This window comes from Panthera uncia, chromosome E1 (assembly GCF_023721935.1).
Source record: "Panthera uncia isolate 11264 chromosome E1, Puncia_PCG_1.0, whole genome shotgun sequence".
Lineage (NCBI taxonomy): Eukaryota > Metazoa > Chordata > Mammalia > Carnivora > Felidae > Panthera > Panthera uncia.
The window spans coordinates 14,382,722-14,402,500 of NC_064814.1; the positions used below are offsets into that span (position 1 = coordinate 14,382,722).

General features: G+C 36.9%; 1 protein-coding gene across 2 annotated transcripts in view; it reads right to left on the reverse strand.

Annotated features, from left to right (window-relative positions):
* Positions 1-19,779, reverse strand: part of NSF (N-ethylmaleimide sensitive factor, vesicle fusing ATPase) — a 147,778-nt gene that overhangs the window by 45,465 nt on the left and 82,534 nt on the right. For both annotated transcript variants that reach the window (XM_049637588.1, XM_049637589.1), the window contains exons 10-14: positions 13,007-13,172; positions 11,812-11,886; positions 11,436-11,623; positions 3,722-3,817; positions 1,431-1,587 (exon numbers count right to left, since the gene is read on the reverse strand). In XM_049637588.1, the coding sequence (XP_049493545.1) occupies positions 1,431-1,587; positions 3,722-3,817; positions 11,436-11,623; positions 11,812-11,886; positions 13,007-13,172 (682 nt within the window). The remainder of the gene's footprint in view (positions 1-1,430; positions 1,588-3,721; positions 3,818-11,435; positions 11,624-11,811; positions 11,887-13,006; positions 13,173-19,779) is intronic.

The following is a 19,779-nucleotide window of genomic DNA, read 5'->3' on the forward strand; positions in this document are numbered from 1 at the left end:
CTGCCCCTCAGACAGAGACTAAATCTTTAATATGGCCCACAAGGCTGTGCATGAACTGGCTCCTGTCTACTTCTTTGGTTTCATGCCTAGCCACTCTCCTTTTCTCTCTCTCTTTCTTTTTTTCTCTTCCTTCCTTCCTTCCTTCCTTTTTTTTTTATATCTATTTTTGAGAGACAGAAAGAGTATGAGTGGGGGAGGGGCAGAGAGACAGGGAGACACAGAAACTGCACAGAGGGAGCACAGAGCCTGACATGGAGCTCGAACCTACAAACCACGAAAACATGACCTGAGCCGAAAGTGGACGCCCAACAAACTGAGCCACCCAGGAGCCCTTCCTTTTCTGTTTCCATCTCCTTCCCATCCAGGGCTTTTTCACATGCTGGTCCCTCCACCTAGAACATCTTCCCCAATTACTTTGCTCAGCCAGTTTCTCATCCTTCAGGTCTTGGCTTAATGTGTTTCAGGGAGCTTTCACTCCCAGACCTTTGAAAGGAGTTAGATTCCTCTGTCATGTGGACTCACCAAACTTTTCTGTTGTTGTACTAATCATAACTGTAAACAAGTTAACTGGTGAACAGAATGTCCTTAGCTTTTTGTCTACTTGGCAAACTCCTAACTAATCCTTCCAAGTCTAAATTAAACACCACCTTTAGCTTTCTTTGATCATCCTGTGCAAAATGACTTGCATTCACACACACCTTCACATATACACTATAGTTAAGAATTTGTTTACATGGGGGCGCCTGGGTGGCTTCGTGGGTTAAGGGTCTGACTTCGGCTCAGGTCATGATCTCACAGTTCATGAGTTCGAGCCCCACATGGGGCTCTGTGCTGACAGCTCAGAGCCTGGAGTCTGCTTCAGATTCTGTGTCTCCTTCTCTCTCTGCCCTTCCCTGGCTTGTGCTCTGTCCCCCTCTCATCTCAAAAATAAACAAACATTAAAATAAAAAAAATTAAAAAAAAAAAAAAAAGAATTTGTTTACATGTTTTTTTTAATGACCAGACTGAACTCTGTGAATGTCTTTATATCCCCAGCAACTGGTTCAATACCTAAAACATTTTGCTCAATGAATACTTATTTAATTGAATTAAGTATTATGTGGTATCATACAGCGTACTACATAATATTTAGTGAATATTTATTTAATCAAGTTGATTACTATGTGGTATCACACAGTCTATTAAGTAACAGAAGTTTCAATGCAATTCTACAAGAAAACTAGTTACTATCATTCGTCAGTAACATGCCCCCCACCCAACTTTAATTTGTGTACAATATTGGTACATAAACTGGATTGCTATTTTTAGATCATGAATAGGTTTTAAACTGAAAAAAATTCATTTTTCTGGAATGTGCTAAATAAATAACTTTGTAAAAGTGCTTTTTTTTTTTTTTAAACTTTTAATGCCATCTCTTCATTCTTTCTCACCTTCCAAAAGGACGCTAACCAGGGGTGTACGATCACTATTTTTAGTCTGCTGAACCAGCAGCTCCCCATCTTCTAGAACTCGAGTAACTGGATCGCCCCATTTGATAATACCATTCATAATGTAACTTGCATAATCCTCTTGGTTTGTGCCAAATGCCTATGGAGGAAAATTATAATTTAAAGCATTTTGAGTGTCAGTATAAAAACTAAAATTCCCAAAAATATAAAAGATGAGTAATAATTCCTACATATTAAAAGTATTGAGCAATATCCCACATTAACGTAAAAAGCCTGAAAAGCAAATAAAAACAAACAAAAAACCATTATCTTATAATTTCTCATTTAAACTTTTACCCAACGGTGGTGGGGAGGAAGCTGTTTTGGGTGACTTAACAGAATAAAACAAAGATTCTAGGGTCAGATTCTACAAGAGCCCAAGCCCTTGTAACCCCTGAGAAAGGGTAGGTTCCAATGTGCTTGTTTCTATAAGGAGTACACTGGTTGTGTCCTTCTGTTAAGAACAAAGAGAGAAACAGATTATGGACTTACAACTTAGAAACAGTTGGCTCAGCAGACAAAGACACTATCCTGACATTGACTGTCGGTGTCATGGATTAAAATGGGAAATGAAATGGCATTGAGGAGATCTTGTCCACATCAGCTTCGTGGTGGGGGACATAAGTTAAATGGCACCAAGGTAAGTTTATGTGTGTAAATGTAAGATTTAGAATGAGGTAGAAATGAGCAACTACAAGGAAAGACTAAAGTATCAGAAAAAGGAAATAAAAGCAATCACTATATATAATAATTTTATGTGTGCTTGCTACATATTAGAGCTTAAATCACATCCCTCTTCATTTGCAACTTCTAGCTTTAAATTGTAACTCCCACCAAACCAGCTGCCAAGGGTAATCAGTAACTTTAGTACTTCACGACTTAATGGAATTGTGTTTTTAAAAGGTTAACAAGTGAAGAAATGAGTAGGAAAACATAACTCAACGTAATCTAAAGGTCACATATCTTGAGAACTTCAAATTTTAAAAATTTACCACATCCCTCAAAAAGTCAATTTTTCATTATCCAACATATGGAATGATTTTAACAGCTCTTTAGAACTTGCACATCACAGAAAGTCATCCTCTGTAATACTGTCTCAACAACATACAGTGGTCTCATTACTCTGTTACTTTGCCACCAAATCATTTTGCAGACCACGCTTTTGTCCTTGAATGCACTAGTCCTTTGATTCCTGTGCACAGAAGAAAGTTATCATTCCCTGTTTTGGATATGAGAAACTTGATGGCCCTGTAAAAAGTTATAAAGGAGGAGTCTAGTAAGCACTTGTTGAATGGCTATTGAAGGAAATATACAGATTGGCTGGCTTTTTGTCTTTAATTATTCCAAGTATATGCTGTAAGCTTCATAGCAGCAGCTTTAAGATACCTGAACCTGGAAACAGTGACCCTCCAGGCTAACCATATATATGAGTCTTCCTTACTCATTCTGTCATTATATTTTCTGTTTTATCCCCTGGACCCTTGGAACAAATAAAAGGAAGTTATTAATTACTTAACTAAGCAAGTTATCTCAGCTTCTCCTTCCTGGTAGCCCAATTATTTGTCATTAAAAAAATCTTGGAATAGATCAGTTAGGCTGGGCTCTAATATTTTTGGTAACTATTATGAATGATAACAGCAAAAGATGAAATCATTTCCAATGCTCAGTAAGTTAAAGTAATTATTTTATATTTAAAAGTCACAACAGTCATAAAAAAGTAGACAGGGCTAAAACAAATTGATTTTAGTCTTCAAAGGAGATACTTGCAACACATAACTATTAAGAATATATAAAGAACTTGAACAGACCAAATAAAGAATAAATAATACAACAGAAGAACAGGCAAAAGACATGAATAGCATTTCACAGAAGACACTCATATAGCCAATAAACATACACAGAGATACTTAAATTCATAGGTGATCAGTGAACTGCAAATCAAGGCCAAAATGAGAGCTCATTTTACATTCGACTGAATGGCAAAAATGAAGTCCGAGAGTACCAAGTGTTATGAGATGGTGATCTCCCTATCATGAGGAATAATTTCAATTTAAGTACTAATTACCCAGTCATCAGCATTAATGTGCAAATATTTCTCCTACTGGACACTTCCAATCCTGAGATTTCCTGATTTTTAAAAGTACATACCATATAACCTCACAGAATATTGGGTAAAATGGCGATTGTGGGTTTGTTTGTTTTTAGTTTATCCATCACTCAATATCCATACTCACTGGTTTGATATCATTCTCCAAAGAAGCAAGAAAGTCTCCTCTTGTCACCTGCAGGCTCTCTGCTTTCTCCATGTCCACCTCTACTTTAGTGCTGGCCTAATCAGGAATGAAAACAAAAATGTAAGGCCTTCCAAGATTTAAGACTATTTTCGGTCTAAGAATGTAATACCTAGGGACTTTTTTAAAAAGCATATTTTCACAGACAAAAGACATCTCTCTCAAATTCACAAACATACATAACTTTTGCCTGAACAATTCCCCTTCTAGGGATTTATCCCAGGAGTATATCCACAAATGTATGCAAAGTTACATGTATCAGGATATCTGTTAGAGTAATTTGTAATAGCAGAAGATTAGAAGCAAATTAAGTGTCTACCAGAGGGTACCAGTTACGTACATTAGGACACATTTGGACCAAAGAACGCTGGAGAGTTTTGGGTTTTTTTTCCTTCAAAATAAGGCACAAGGAGGAGAAAATACATGCAAAAGGTCTCTAAGAACAGTGGTTCTCATCCTTGGCTACATACGGAATAACCTCTAGAGCCGTTAAAGATACACAGAAGCCCAGCCCCACTCCCTTCAGGATTTTGATCTGACAGGTTCAACAGAGGGTCCACGCATTTACAGTTTTAAAAAGTGCCACGGGTGATTCTAATGCTCAGCTAGGTTTGTGAACCATTATTCTAGAAGACCAAGGTCCTACAATTTTGCTTTGTGCTCATACTTTGTGCCAGCTCCAAATATTCTGCTTACTGCACCTGGAGCTAGCACTTAGAACAGACATCTGGAGAAGCATCAAGGCCTTTATCAGCACTTGGAGCTGCCTGGACCTGATGAGTGATTGAGACACTAGCACATTTTTTAACGCGACTGGGCTCACTCCCAAGAGCACGAGGCAAGTGAGTCTAATTTGTAAATGGCACTGTGTTTTTTAAAAAAGGTATCTTCAAAAACATCTGACTATAAAACAAAAGTAAATTAAGCAATATTAACCTTCCATTGATTATTATAAAACACGAGTCGTGTTCCTTTAGGAACAGATTGTTGAGACAAATGAAATGACAAACATCTTGTAAAAAGTCAGACTAAGGGGATAAAAGGAACTATGTCAGAAACCGGATCAAGACAGCAAAACAGAATACATTTATTTATCTCCCTTCCTGCCCCAAATCCCATGAAATGACAGAAAGTGAAAGAGAAAGGTTAAAAAGCATAGAAGACATATCCAAAAATTTAACAGAGAGGAGTCTCAGAAGGAGAGAAGAGAAAGGATGATAGAGAAACGAACAATAAGAGACAGAAGAAAAAATGTTCTCTGCAACCGAAGGAGTGTCTTTGCAGTTTAAAAGATTCAATGAGTGCTCATTAGATAAATGAAAAAAACCCACATCTGTCTAGACACACTGCTATAAACTATCAGAACACCAAAGGTGAAGAGAAGTCCTAGACAACTTTTTGGTGACAAAAACAGGTTACCTGCAAAGAAACCAGAGTAAAACTGGCATATCTCTCACTAGCAACACTAGAAACAAGAAGAGAACACATATCCAGCTGTCTCCCCTAAAGAATGATTCTCACATATACTTAGGGAGGCATAGGCAAGCATTTTCACAATAGTTATTATGCACTGTTCTGGACACTAGAGACATAACAATTCAAAACAGGGTTCCTGCCCTCATGGATCTTACATTTTAGATTGTTGTAATATTCTAGAATACTGTGCATTTGTCCAAAATAATGAAGACTTGTGCATACTTATGGAAAGTTACCCAATATATATTGCCAAGTGAAAAATATAAACTGTAGAATAATTCCATTAAAATCTTTTTTAAAAAGCACACATCTGTATGACTGTAAATGTAGAGAAAAGATTATAAAGATACATCCCAAATGTTGGCTACCTCTGGAGAGGGAAAGACAAGGGGTATTGGAGACAGCCTTTCTCACTTTTCCCTATATAATCTGGCATCTGGAATCTCCTACAAAATATTTATTCATACATTTATGTATGTATGTATGTATGTATGTATGTATGTATTTTGAGAGAGAGGGAGAGAAAGCATGAATAGGGGAGGGGTAGAGAGAGGGAGAGAGAAAGAAAGCATGAGTAGGGGAGGGGTAGAGAGAGGGAGAGAGAGAGAATCCCAAGCAGGCTCCACACTGTCAGCAAGGAGCTTGATGCAGGGCTTGAACCTATGAACCGTGAGATCATGGCCTGAGCTGAAGTAAGATGCTTAATCAACTGAGCCACCCAGGTGCCATTTCTAAGTTACTTCACATTTCTAAGTTAAAGAAAGGAAATGGTGTTACAGGAAACAGCACCTCTATGAAAAAAATTATAATGCTCAGTTCACAATATAGACATCTCTATAGTGCTTTATAGGTTATAAAGTATGTTTGCATATATTTTCTCATTTCATAATACCCATTATCTCATTTTATCCTACACAAGCCTGTACGTTTTCTTACATTAAGGGTAGGATAATTTAACTAAGGGATATAAGGTTTCCTTCCCAGGTAATCTTACATAAAGGTTTTAAACTCTGATTAAAACTTTTTGACACATCTTAAAGGATTTGACAAGGTGTAAACTCTCAGGTGGAAGTGAAGGAGCTCTGACAGAATCACATTAAAACCCCAGTGAAGCCACCAGCCTCGTTCCAAATGTCCCCGCTCTATATAGCCCTGAACTTTTATTATGATGTTTTATGTGCTGATTTCCTCTGCTAGTGAAACTAAATTCAAATGATAGAAATATATAACAATATGAAGGGAAAATCTTACCTTTCCACATTTGCCAAAAAGTATGACAGATTTCAGGACTGAAACTGTGTGAAACTTGTCTTTTTGCCATTAAGAAAGGGCTCACTCAATGAATTAAAAGTAAATTAGATGGCTAGGGGAGTTATTTTAGAACAAATTTTTGTTAGGCGCTACAGGAATTTTAGAAGTTACCTAATTGTAAACAATCAATATTCTAAATTATTCCTACCTCTTCATTAAAATAAGTTTCCTAAGGACTTCTCTTAGCTAACTTTTACTATTTTGTCAAAATTGGTAAAATCTAATTTTAAAATATTCTACAATTCTGAGATGAACATAAGGGAAGGGAAGCAAAAATAATATAAAAACAGGGAGGGGGACAAAACATAAGAGACTCTTAAATATGGAGAACAAACTGAGGGTTACTGGAGGGGGTTGTGGGAGGGGGGATGGGCTAAATGGGTTAAGGGGCATTAAGGAATCTGCTCCTGAAATCATTGGTGCACTATAAGCTAACTAACTGGGATGTAAATTAAAAAAATAAAATAAAATAAAGTAAAATATTCTACAATTCTGAATGTTTCCTCATTCAGAAAACCTTTTCTCATTTGTCTGAATTACTGTGACTTTTTTCTACATTTTATTTATAACAGCTAATCAATATAGAAGAGGCAACATCTTTCAACTTATACCTGCAGAAACTAATAAGCTTGTATTTCAACACAAGCAAATTATCAAGTGGTCACCCTTAAATTTCATAACCTTTTAAATCTGACCTTTCAAAGTTCTTATCATTCCTCACAAATTAAGGGCAGAATGACCTTAATCAATCAAAATTCTACAGAAAATAAGAAATAATGTTATTGAAATTGTGTAAGCATAAATCAGAGCTTTGATTCAGGTGGAAAGTGTCTGTGTGTTTTGTGTGCGTGCATGTCCTCAATTTACTTCCTTACAACCGATTAGAGCAGAAGAAATTTGGGTTATGAGTCTTTTCTACCTGAAGCAGAAATTCCTTTCAAGAGAAAAACAACCAAATGTCATACGAATTTCAGTTGACCACAAACATGGGTTCAAGTACAAATGACATGCACATCAGGTGTTTATGACTGGATTTTCCACTTGATTCAGAAAACTTGAAGAAAACAGTCTAACAGGGAAGACTCATTTAGTTGAGTCCACCTGAGTTTATTTAAGCCGAAATCTTTTGAAAAGGAAACAAAATAAAACCAATACTGGCTTTTTATAATGCAGAAACAGGACATTAGAACGAACAGCTGAATGCTATGGATGTTTTAAAGTTCTGTCTCAACTTTAGATCAAAAGCTTCAAATTAAACACTTATTCCTCAATCATTACTAGCAAAGCTATAAACATCTACAGCAATGGAAATACTACAACTGGACGCCTTTTGTTCAGCTGAGGAGTCTTGTTGTGAAAACAGTGTTTTGATGACAGATTTTTTTAAATGCAGAAAAGGCAATAATAGATGTTCACGTTATTTCTTTCTGGGGACTAAGGGTTAGTGGCCTATAAGTCTCTTCCCTGAAGTCCCTTGTATTAGATATTTCATAAACACTGTAAAAAATTAAAAGCTGTTTGATACAAAAGATACTGATCACAAGTCAATATGCATTACCTTAAGTTTGAAAGCAAAAACATGGGAAAAGTGAAGGAAAGAAAATCAACTATTTGCACTACTTCTTACTTGCAAATCTGAAGGATAACATACTCTGTACAGTGGTAACTAACACTTACAGTGAAAAAAACTGTAACTGCAAACAGTCAACAAACTCAGAAACTCAGACACTGGAAAGGATATTTATGGTATGCTCTCAAACCAGCCAATAATAACGAAATTGGAAATAATTAACATTTATCTAGTCTGTAAGGCATTTCCATATACAGTATCTGATTTAATTTTCACTGATGAGGTACTTACCTGATGAGGTAAGTAGTTATTTCCCCTTGACAGAAATAAAGTATAAGAATTATAATGCAGAGCCACACCTACTGACTACAAAATCTGTGATCTTTCCAACATTCCTCATTGCCTCGTGTGTAGATAAACCCAACACATGCTTGAAGAATGTGTGTTTCTTTGTGAGACAATGGCTTAGAATGACATTTTGGATTAGGACTATTGTGGTAAAAATTACAAGTGACTAAGAAAATAATCTGGTGGCCAGTGCATATACGAAAACTCTGATAATACACGAGCCACTGTGGATTAAACCAAGATGCACTGATGTGTTCTGAGAGATCAGTATGGTGGGGAACAATTTTCATAGCATTCACACAATTTTTCTTGAAGTCCCCATCCCTTCTAAGACATTTCTTAAAGCAAGGAGGAAGGATGAAGGAATGATGGATGGATGGATGGATGGATCCATTCTATGAAGGACCCAGTACTATATTTCTACACTATCCTGACCTTTGGCATCCCTGAGCTAGAACAAAGTCACTTCTATTATGTAGGGAAATTACGACTTATAGGTAGAGCTTAATTCAGAATACATACGTGAGTTTACTAGAAATATTTACCAAACACCTGCTCTGTTCTCAGTATTTAGACCTATTTAGGGCACTGGGGGAGATTCAGACATGAATAAGATATGGACTTAAAGTCTAGAACAGGGGTTGACAAACTTTTTCCGTAGAAAATGAGACAGTAACTATTTTAGGCTTTGTGGGCAATGCAGTCCTTATTGCAAATACTCAACTCTACCATTGTAGCATGAAGGCAGCCATACATAACACATAAATAAATGGGTGTGTTCCCAGAAGACATTATATAAAAAAATGAGTGGTTAACTGGATATGGCCCACGGGCCATAGTTTGCTAATCCTCAGGTTAGAACGAGTGATAGGATGTTGCCAACTCCACTCTCCTCAATACTCCACTCGACACAGCTGTCAGAGTGAGCTTCTGTTTTAGCACTATGTCACTGCTATTCTTAAAACTCTTCAATGGCTTAGCACTACTCACAGGAAAAAAGTCCATACTTCTTAGCACAGTATAAAAGGCTCTTTGTGCTCCACTCCCTGCTTTAGTCTCCTGACTTGTTCCTCACAACGTCTCTCTCTACCTCCCCTCCGCTACCTTTTATGCTGAAGCGATACTGAATTACCCTAAGACACCATGCTATTTTGTGTCTCTGTTCCTTTGCCCTCTACCTAAAATGTCCTATACCACCAAGAAACACATCCGCCCAGAAATTCCTCTGTGAAGCATCCTCTCACCCCACAAGTTGACCAGCTCTGACACGCTTTCACTTCCTTAACTCTCCTGTACTTTCTGTTCCTGAATGGGGAGATTAAACTGTGAGCTGCTCAGGGGCAGGCGGTTGGTTTACTTCTTTCAGGTGTAGCATTAACTGCTAGCACAGCGTCTGGCAGAGGGTAGGTGCCGAATTAATCTACGGTGAACCAAAGTCAACTGAAGGTACCACAAAGCGATACATTACTACCTCAAGAAGGAAGACAGTACATACTTCTTGAAGGAGAACAATCAGAAAAGGTTTGAAGAAAGTGGTGGCATGTGAACTAGGTATTAAAAAGGTAAGTAAACGCAGACCGTAAAGACTTCTGCAAAAGCAAAAAAGTGAAAAAATAAATTAATGTCTGATGACCAGTGAGTAGTATTTCAGTTTGGCTGAAGTATGGAGAAGAACTGGGAACACATTTGGAAAGGTTAGTTCGGGGTCAGATCTAGAGGACTTTAAAGATCTGGCTAAGAAGTCTGTACTTTGTGCTGAAAGCTTCTGCAGGGCACAACAGTATGAAACAGGAAGACTAATCCAACAGAAGGTGGGTAGAAACTGAAAGACACCTGCCAAGACAGAAGCGACATTTGCCAAACGACTTGATGTAGGACACGCTGGAGTGACAGGAATTAAAGAGAATCCTGAAGTTTAAAGCCTGGGAACTTGGGATAAACAGGAAAATATGAACAAGAAGGAAAGTAGCTTAAAAAAAAAAAAAAGACAGTGAATTTGGTTTTGGAATATTAAATTTGAGACCTGATAAAACACCCAGGTAGAGATATTTAGTATAAATCTGAAAGTGGGAGAAAGAAACTTTCAAGAGATGAGACGGCAATCTGGGAGTCATCCATCCATCTAAAGAGGAGAAGGAATGATAAAGATTCGAAAGCATTTTATCAACATAAAAGTATCCTCGTATGTATTTCTATCATAATATCAATAACATTATTATACTAATTTGCAAACAGGTCCATCTGCTTGACTCTAAATTCCTTGAGAGGCGAGGTCATGGAGCTCGTGGCTCCATGAGAGACATGGCCAAACATATGATGATGTGTCACCAGCTTAATAGTCAGAAAATAGCAGGTAGTCGGTGTATGTGCTGAATGAAGCAGCCCCCATAATTCTAGCATTGTAGAGAACACAATTTCCTATGACACGTTACGACATAGCACAAACATTAAAAATAAAATCCTTCGAAATCTTCATCTTCACGTGTCATTATCAGATGGCGTCAATCGAAGGCAAATGTGTCAGTGGTTACCATGGGGCAGATGCCGCCATTACATTTCTTCCTGCTACTCTGAAGATCTGGCAACCGACTATTCCTATTTTTACCATGTCTCTTCTCTATCAAAAGTCAGCATTACCATAGCCCTTGGCACATGTGAAAGGAAAGAATATTGACACAGTATTTATAGAGCTGCAGGCTCCTAATTTGTTAGTGATCTTACTGACCTTTTTTTTTTTTTAATGTTTATTTATTTGGAGAAAGAGAGAGTGCATGTGAGTGGGAGAGGGGCAGAGAGAGAAGGAGAGTCAGAATCCCAAGCAGGCTCCATGCTGCCAGCGCAGAGCCCGACACAGGGCTTGATCCCATGAGCCCGTGAGATCATGACCTGAGTCAAAATCAAGAGTCGGGTGCCCCACCGACTGAGCCCCCCAAGCACCCTGATTTTACTGACCTTTATGTGTCGGTTCATAGCAGTGGACTGTGCCGCCCGCACCAGACCCTCCAGTTCAGCACCGCTGAAATTCTTGGTCTCTACGGCCAGTTCTTTAATGTCTACATCAGCAGAGAGTAACTGATGCCCTCTCATCCTTGCTGTGTGGATGTGAAGGATCTGTAGTCGACCCTTCTCATCTGGTAAGCCTGATAAAATTGAAAATAAAATAGAAATTATTATAATCCTAATGCTTTTCTGATAGGTACTTAAGCAGGTAAACCTGTGCTCCTCACAACATACAACTTTTCTATCTAGTGTTAAGTTACATGACTTTGCTCTTACTAATGAACTCTAAACATACACCCTTCTCCCAATCGGTGACAGACCTGCTTACCTATCTCCATTTTAACTTCCAGTCTTCCAGGTCGAAGGAGAGCCTCATCTATCAGATCTGGTCTGTTGGTCATTCCTGAGCACAAATTTTAAAACAAAACAACAAAGTTGAAAAATAAGATAAAATGTCCCTTCAGTAATTGAGAATAATGATTTCTCAAACAAGCTAAGACATTTTATAAACATCAAATAGAAAGTCAATTATTCTCAAATAAAAATATGATTTGTTCTTGATCTGTTCTAATGAAAATACCTGAAGACTCTGCTTTAGTATTTCACTACACTGCCAATGAAATATAAATGTAATGAAAACTTCAAATATTTAAAAAGAGAATGTAAGGTTCAGAGAGGATAAGTAGCCTATCAAAGTGAGAGAGGGGCAATGTATGTGAATGTAATCTGTCCAACCTCAACGTCCCTCTCCTTTTCCGTAGGCCAATGGTTTTCAACCTTCCTAAGCAGCAGAAGTTTTGTTTTGTTTTGTTTCTAAAGTCATCTTAAGAAGAATCTCAGTACAGGGGCATCTGGGTGGCTCAGGTGGCTAAGCGTCTGACTTCAGCTCAGGTGTGATCTCGCGGTTCGTGAGTTCGAGCCCCACATTTGGGCTCTGTGCTGACAGCTCGGGGCCTGGAGCCTGCTTCGGATTCTGTGCCTCCCTCTGTCTCTACCCCTCCCCAGCTCATGCTCGGCCTGTCTCCCTCTCTCAAAAATAAATAAAAACATTTCAAAAAAAGAAGAAGAAGCAAGAAAGAAGAAGGAAGAAGGAAGAAGGAAGAAGGAAGAAGGAGGAGGAGGAGGAGGAGGAGGAGGAGGAGGAGAAGAAGAATCTGAGTACATGAAGCAATTAAAAGAAGTTACCACTGGGATACATGATCTGAAGCTCACTCACAGACCCTGAGGCACCTCTGGGGCCCCTGGAGGCCTACAGGATGCAATTTGAAAACCACTGCATTACACTCTGCTGTCTTTTTCATCTTTGAGCTGTAAGCATACACCCATGAGTCACTAAAACCCATCTTTTATTTGTCCTATTAAGGCCAGACATTAAAACAGTCAAATTCTTCAATATCACTTGATTCTAATTTGGAAACATGGGCAGTACAGTGTAATTACAACCTGCTCAGATCTTAATTCAGAACCTATTTATCTCATGTTTTTGAAATCATAGAACTTTTGTTTTTTTAAAGCAAACATACCAATGACTAAGATGTTGTTCAGCTGCTCTACCCCATCAATTTTGGACAGCAACTGGTTGACGACAGTGTCATGAACTCCTGTGCTACCAGCCATGCTCCCTCTCTGCTTGCAGATGGCGTCAATTTCATCAAAGATGATTATGTGCAAACCACTGTTAGCACCAAGCTAGAAAGGGAAGAAATTATATTAAAGGTCATAACTTGAATATATTATTAAACAAACTAATTTAAAAAAAGCAAAACAAAGCTTCCACAGATTGATTTTGCTGCATTTTGACTAATAAATACAGGAAGTATAATCAATCATGGCTGCTGTGCTCTCAAAGGCATTCCAGAACCTCATATTTAATAGCCATAAAACAAAACTACACATTATTTACTGATGAATGTGAACAGCCCACCAAATAACAACCTGTTCAATGACACACATTTCTTCTCTCACTATTTGAAAGAAGAATTCATAATTATCAGATCCATGTCTTAAGTCAGTGAAGGGCAACTCCCTCCCATTTTCCCTGAGTTTTGGTGAGAGAACTATCCCAGCTGCAGCAGGTTTAATGTTTGTTTGTCACACTATACGGCTGTGAACAGTAACTCCACTCGGAGGCCACCTGGAAAGGGGGCAGATGAGGGAAGGAAGTGAGCACGATTCACATTCTGTTACATCACATGAAAACAGATTACTTCTTCCTAACAGTAAAGTGAGAACAGAGACACAGTTTATAGAAGGACTAGTCAAGGGGGTACTGTTTCTTCTGCATAGTGATTTCTGTTTGAGTTTATTGAATATAGAGTCATTATTACAAGAAAATAATTTTATGTACTGTGAACCTTTAATAGATGCAAATACTTCCAAATGCTAATAATTCACTAGGTTAAGTTAACATGGACCTTCTAACAATTTATAGTCAAGTATTTAAGTCTCCCATTAGGAACCAAAGAAGGAAGTATACTCTATACATTTTCTTTTCTTTTTTTTTAAACAACAAAAACAACAACAAAAATAACCCATCAGAGATTAACAGAATATGTGAAAACTTGACTTACATATGGTTAATATAAATGATGGGTACATGTGATTCAGGATTAGATATGGTTGGTATTCATTAACCCTCTAAAAAGGATATAATATTTTTAATATTTACTTCATTATAAAAGCATTAGATACTAACTGAGCAGAAGTTGTAAAACAAATAGAAATAAGTTAAAAATAAACTATGTCCTATCATACCTATGATATATACTATATAATACCTAAAGATAAATGCTGTTAACATTCTCTAGATTTATTTTTATATTTTAAATTTATTTTAGTTAAAAAATTGGGAGCTCACTGAATCTTGTATTTTCCTGAATATTAACTATTCTTTGAAAACTATTTAGGGCGCCTGGGTGGCTCAGTGGGTTGAGCATCCGACTTTGGCTCAGTCATGATTGGAGTCGGAGCCTGCTTCAGATTCCGTGCCTCCCTCTCTCTCTGCCCCTCCCCTGCTCACGCTCTGTCTCTGTCTCTCTCTCAAAAATAAACAAACATTAAAAAATTTTTAAAAATGGGAATGCAAGCTGGGGCAGCCACTCTGGAAAACAGTATGGAGGTTCCTCAAAAAACTAAAAATAGAACTACCCTAGACCCAGCAATTGCACTACTAGGCATTTATCCACGGGATATAGGTGTGCTGTTTTGAAGGGACACATGCAGCCCCATGTTTATAGCAGCACTATCAACAACAGCCAAAGTATGGAAAAAGCCCAAATGTCCATCGATGGAAGAATGGATAAAGAAGAGGTGGTATATATATACAATGGAGTATTACTCAGCAATCAAAAAGAATGAAATCTTGCCATTTGCAACTACGTGGATGGAACTGGAGGGTATTATGCTAAGTGAAATTAGTCAGAGAAAGATAAATATCATATGACTTCACTCATGTGAGGACTTTAAGAGACAAAACAGATGAACATAAGGGAAGGGACACAAAAATAATCTAAAAACAGGGAGAGGGACAAAACAGAAGAGACTCATGAATATGGAGAACTGAGGGTTGCTGGAGGGGTAGTGGGAGGGGGGATGGGCTAAATGGGTAAGGGGCACTAAGGAATCTACTCCTGATATCATTGTTGCACTATATGCTAACTAATTTGGATGTAAATTTTAAAAAATTAAAAATTAAAAAAGAAAAGTATTTAAAACTGTTATTTTTGTTTCTATTTGCAAAATACATGATTATACAAAATGTGGAAAAATACTAAAAAATGTAAAGAAATCACAATCATCCAAAATTCAACTAGCTGGAAATAACTCCTATTATTAATTTGGTGCTATGTAAGTAGTTTGTAACCCTTTTTTCAGTCCAGATAGTATCTTCAGCCCTTTCACATAGCTATAAATACAACTATACCATATGCAGACAAAGAAACTGCAGAAGATAAAGGTCAATTTTACTTCATAATAATAAGACTGCAGTTAGGTCAGCGAGAAACAATGGTACATAAATAAGGTAAACAGAATCTGTAAGTTTATTTTGGTAATAGAAGTGGTGATGACTAAAAAAGCAAAGTTCTACTCTTCCCTCTCTTTCTCTCTGTCCCTCATGGGATTCTCTCTCTCTCTCTGCCCCTCGATCATGTGAGCCTTCTATCTCTAAAAAAAATCAGAAAAATAAAAATAAAATAAAATAAAAAAACAAAGTCCTAGATTTGATTAGTGCCTGCATGTGGAAGGGGGAAGTGACAACAAAGATAAGAAATACCTTGTAGTTAGGATAAGAAAGATGCAGAATGAAAAGACGCAAAAGAAATTTTTTTTAAAGTTTCTACTATAATAATATTAAAGTGTCAACAGAACATCTAATTAGAAATGTCCTCCAGGGGCATCTGGATGGCTCAGTTGGTTGAGCATCCAATTCTTGACTTCAGCTCAGGTCATGATCTCATGGTTTGTGGGTTCGAGCTCAGTGTAGGACTTTGCACTGACAGTGCAGAGTGTGCTTGGGATTCTTTCCCTCTCTTTCTGCCCCTCTCCCCCTCAAAATAAATAAATAAATAAATAAATAAAAAAACAAACAAATATATATATATATATATATATATATATATATATATATATATATATAAAGAAATGACCTCTAGGAAAAAAAAGATACATGCAACTAGACAAAAGAGAGAAAGATAGATCTGAAAGTCATCTACAAGCAGTAAAGAAGAATCTAGTGGCAAACTAGATTCTGTAAGAAGATGAATCACATAATTAAACTGGAGAAATATAAAAGCAAGAAGGTTCTGGGCTGCAATACCATATGATGTCTACAGTAAAGGCAACCTGAAGAAAAAGAGAATCAGGAAAACATCACAAAGATGAAAGGTGAAATGTTACATCAGAAGTAGGAAAAGAAAAACAGCTCCAAAGCTGAAATTAGACTAGGTCTAAAACAAACCTGAATATGTAAAGTATTTTTTAAAATCACAAATAGATAAAATACTCTATGATCCAGAAATTCCACTCCTTGGTATATAGCAGCTCTCCTCATAATTGCTCCAGACTGGAAACCCAAATGCCCTTAAGTGGGTGAATGGATAAACAAACTATAGTACATCCATACAATGGAATTTTACTCAACAATAAAAGGAGATGTCTGATACATGCAACAACTTGGATGTATCTCAAAGGCAATATGCCAAGTGAAAGAAGCCAGTCTCAAAGGTTACATACTACGATCCCATTTATATGACATTCTTGAAAAGACAAAACTTCTAGGGATGGAGAACAGATTATTAGTATCCAGGAGTTATTAGCAAAGGGAGAGTGACCATAAGGAGACAGCATGAGGGAATTTGAGTAGGGGTTGGGGGGGGTGATGATAAATGTTCCATATCTAGACTTTGGTGATGGTTACATGAAACTATACATGTGTTAAAACTCATAAAACTGAATACTAGAAAAGTCAATTTTACTTCATAATAATACATTTTTAAAAATAGATAAAGTATCTTATAATACTTATACTTCACTATTCATATTTGGAATATTGTTCACTCTTTAATGCAATTCTATGCAAGATGATAGTCTTATGTTCATCAAGGTTTCCAAAATTTAACTAGTTTTTTTTTCCTAAACGCTACTTAAGATTGTTCTCTTTCCACCAATGTTTTAAAAACTAAATTCAAATCTGAAAAAAAATTTAACTTGTTTTCTCAATATAGTCATATTTACCGAACAGATGTCTGATGATAAGTGATAGCCTGTCGCCTAAAAAAAAATTTAACACCAAAAATGATTATCATCTTTCTAATTGGAACTATACCCTCAGCTTTACCAAACACTTCTGTATGATGGGGTATTCTTGCCATATTTGGTGCAAAACAAGGTCGCTGCTGTTTGCCACTAAAAAACTGAGATTCTACATTATTTCGTAAGACATTTTTATTCAAGGTTGCCTGCCAATTTAGCATGAAACAAAAAGCTGCTAAAAAAAAGTATGAATTTTGCTATCAGTGTGCCTTATGTTGCCACTGGAATCATGACTTCCTTCTCAGTCCAACTTCAAAAGTCATCTGTGTGGATGGGAAGCCAGAGACAATAGGAACACTGTAGGATCATAGGAGCAATCCGTCTTACACATAATTCAGTATTAATTCTGACCTTTTCACAACCTTACTAATCTTGTGACCTGTCATCAAGTGCCTTCCCCAACCTAGTCAGTACAACCACATCAATTTTTACAGGTGTGTTACTTAAATAAAGGTAAGTTCTTCTTGCAATAAATTAGGAGTCAGGTAAGGAAGATGTCAAGATTAATGTTCACAGATTACAGCTGACTCATCAATAAGCCCTTTACCAAAGAGTTTAAATCCTTTTTAGTTCACTGGCCTCTAGCTCTGTTCTTACCATCTGCAAAGTCTTCCGCCATAGAAACAAAGCTGATGCCGTCGCGCCCCTGGCAACTGCCTTTGATAACGGCTGTTCTATATTTAACTAGTTTGACCTATATGTAAGTGTTCATCTCCGTCAGCCTGGACTGTCCAGAATCACAGAGGTGATGCCTTTCCTTATTATGTAACACACACCTACCCTTCATGGGGTCATTAGTTGAGTATACCAAGCCCTTTCTGGATATAAGAATTGAGAAAAGGTGTAACTGAAAAAGCTGGCTAGATTAATATCTACCTAGAAATTCTTTGTCAATTCAGTTTTATCATTAACAGTGTCATATTTAAACTGTCTGCAAGTTTTAAAACAGCACCAAAGATACCTATAGCCATGTGAAAACTATCACAACAGATTTTACAAAATGCTTCTTTACAGGACATTTTGACTCACCTGCACCTAGTGTTTAACATTCAGTACACCATCAGGGTGCTTTAGATAAAATTTCTGTTTTCAAGTTTTTTGTTGAAAAGTTTCAAATGTTTATAAATATTGGTATTTCATGGCTTTTTATTAGAAGTCTTTCACAGAACAAAATGGAAAATACATTTTTAAAAACAGAATACATAGAATAAAATTCATTCTATCTTGCAATTACCATGAATCCACTGGATCTTTTTATAAATCTAAGATATATTATGCTAGTTCAACATTCTAGAAATTATGTCATCTTTACTCATCAATTATTCCTAACTATCTTAAAAAAGATTAAAATAATAAGAAAATGAAAGAATGATGGAAGTGCTCAGAGGGATAATGCAACGGTGGAAATCAATACCCCATGACATCACCCTTCAGCTTTCTTACCGTGTTGCCCAAAGTATACCACATCTTTCAAGAAGGTAGAAAAGAAATCTGGAGACAACATCCTCCATCTTTGTTGCCTGGTTTTAGCTTTAACTGAACACAGTGGAGAATTCAGATTTTTTTTTTAATTCTCTGGCCGTAACGGCAAAGAAAAGAAAACGGACAGAGGAAGCTATTTCATATTTATTAAGTGAGTCCAAAGATTAACGCAGAGTGATTAGCGGCACCTAATGAAGATGGTGAAAATCATCATTATAAGTAAAATCTCAGAGTCTGTTCCCTCAGATGTTATCCTGCATAAGTTTTCTCAAACTCAAGAATGAGTGAATATTTCTAAGGACCAAAAAAAATGGCATTTTCATCTAGTTACTTATTAAACAAAAATCTTCACAGTGCAATATTTTGTGACAAAAAACTAGACCATCTCATTTTTCTAAAAGGACACATGACAGTATTCTTTCATCTTTTATTTCATCTGTGCATCACAATTTCCTTGATATGGTTTCAAATAGACAGATGCTGAAGACAGGTATTATAGAGAGATAATGAGAAGAAACAGGTGATACAGACATTAAAAATCTGATTGATCAATCTAAAAGGTGTATACAAGTTTCAAAATGAAAATGTTTTGCAACTATGGAGCACCTGGTGGCCATCCTCTCTTCAACAAAATGAAGACTTTTTTAAAAATTTCTTAAGTACTGTGTCTTGCCAATGCGAGTATAAGAAAAACCAGAAGTTATGATAAGCTAGACTCTGTTAGAGGTGTATTTAAAACAGAATCAGTCTGTAGAAGTTCATGCATGACAACTGATGAACAGTTAGTCACACTCAGGGGCTCCTGCCCATTTGGATAGATGGATACACACACACACACACACACACACACACGCACGCACGCACGCACACACACACACACACACACACATGTGTATCTTCAAACCCAGGAAAATATGGAATAAAAACTTGGTTTGCTGTATTTAAGTTCTTATTAAATATTTAATAGTCTTTCACTCCCTTATATTCTTACATTTGTAAATTA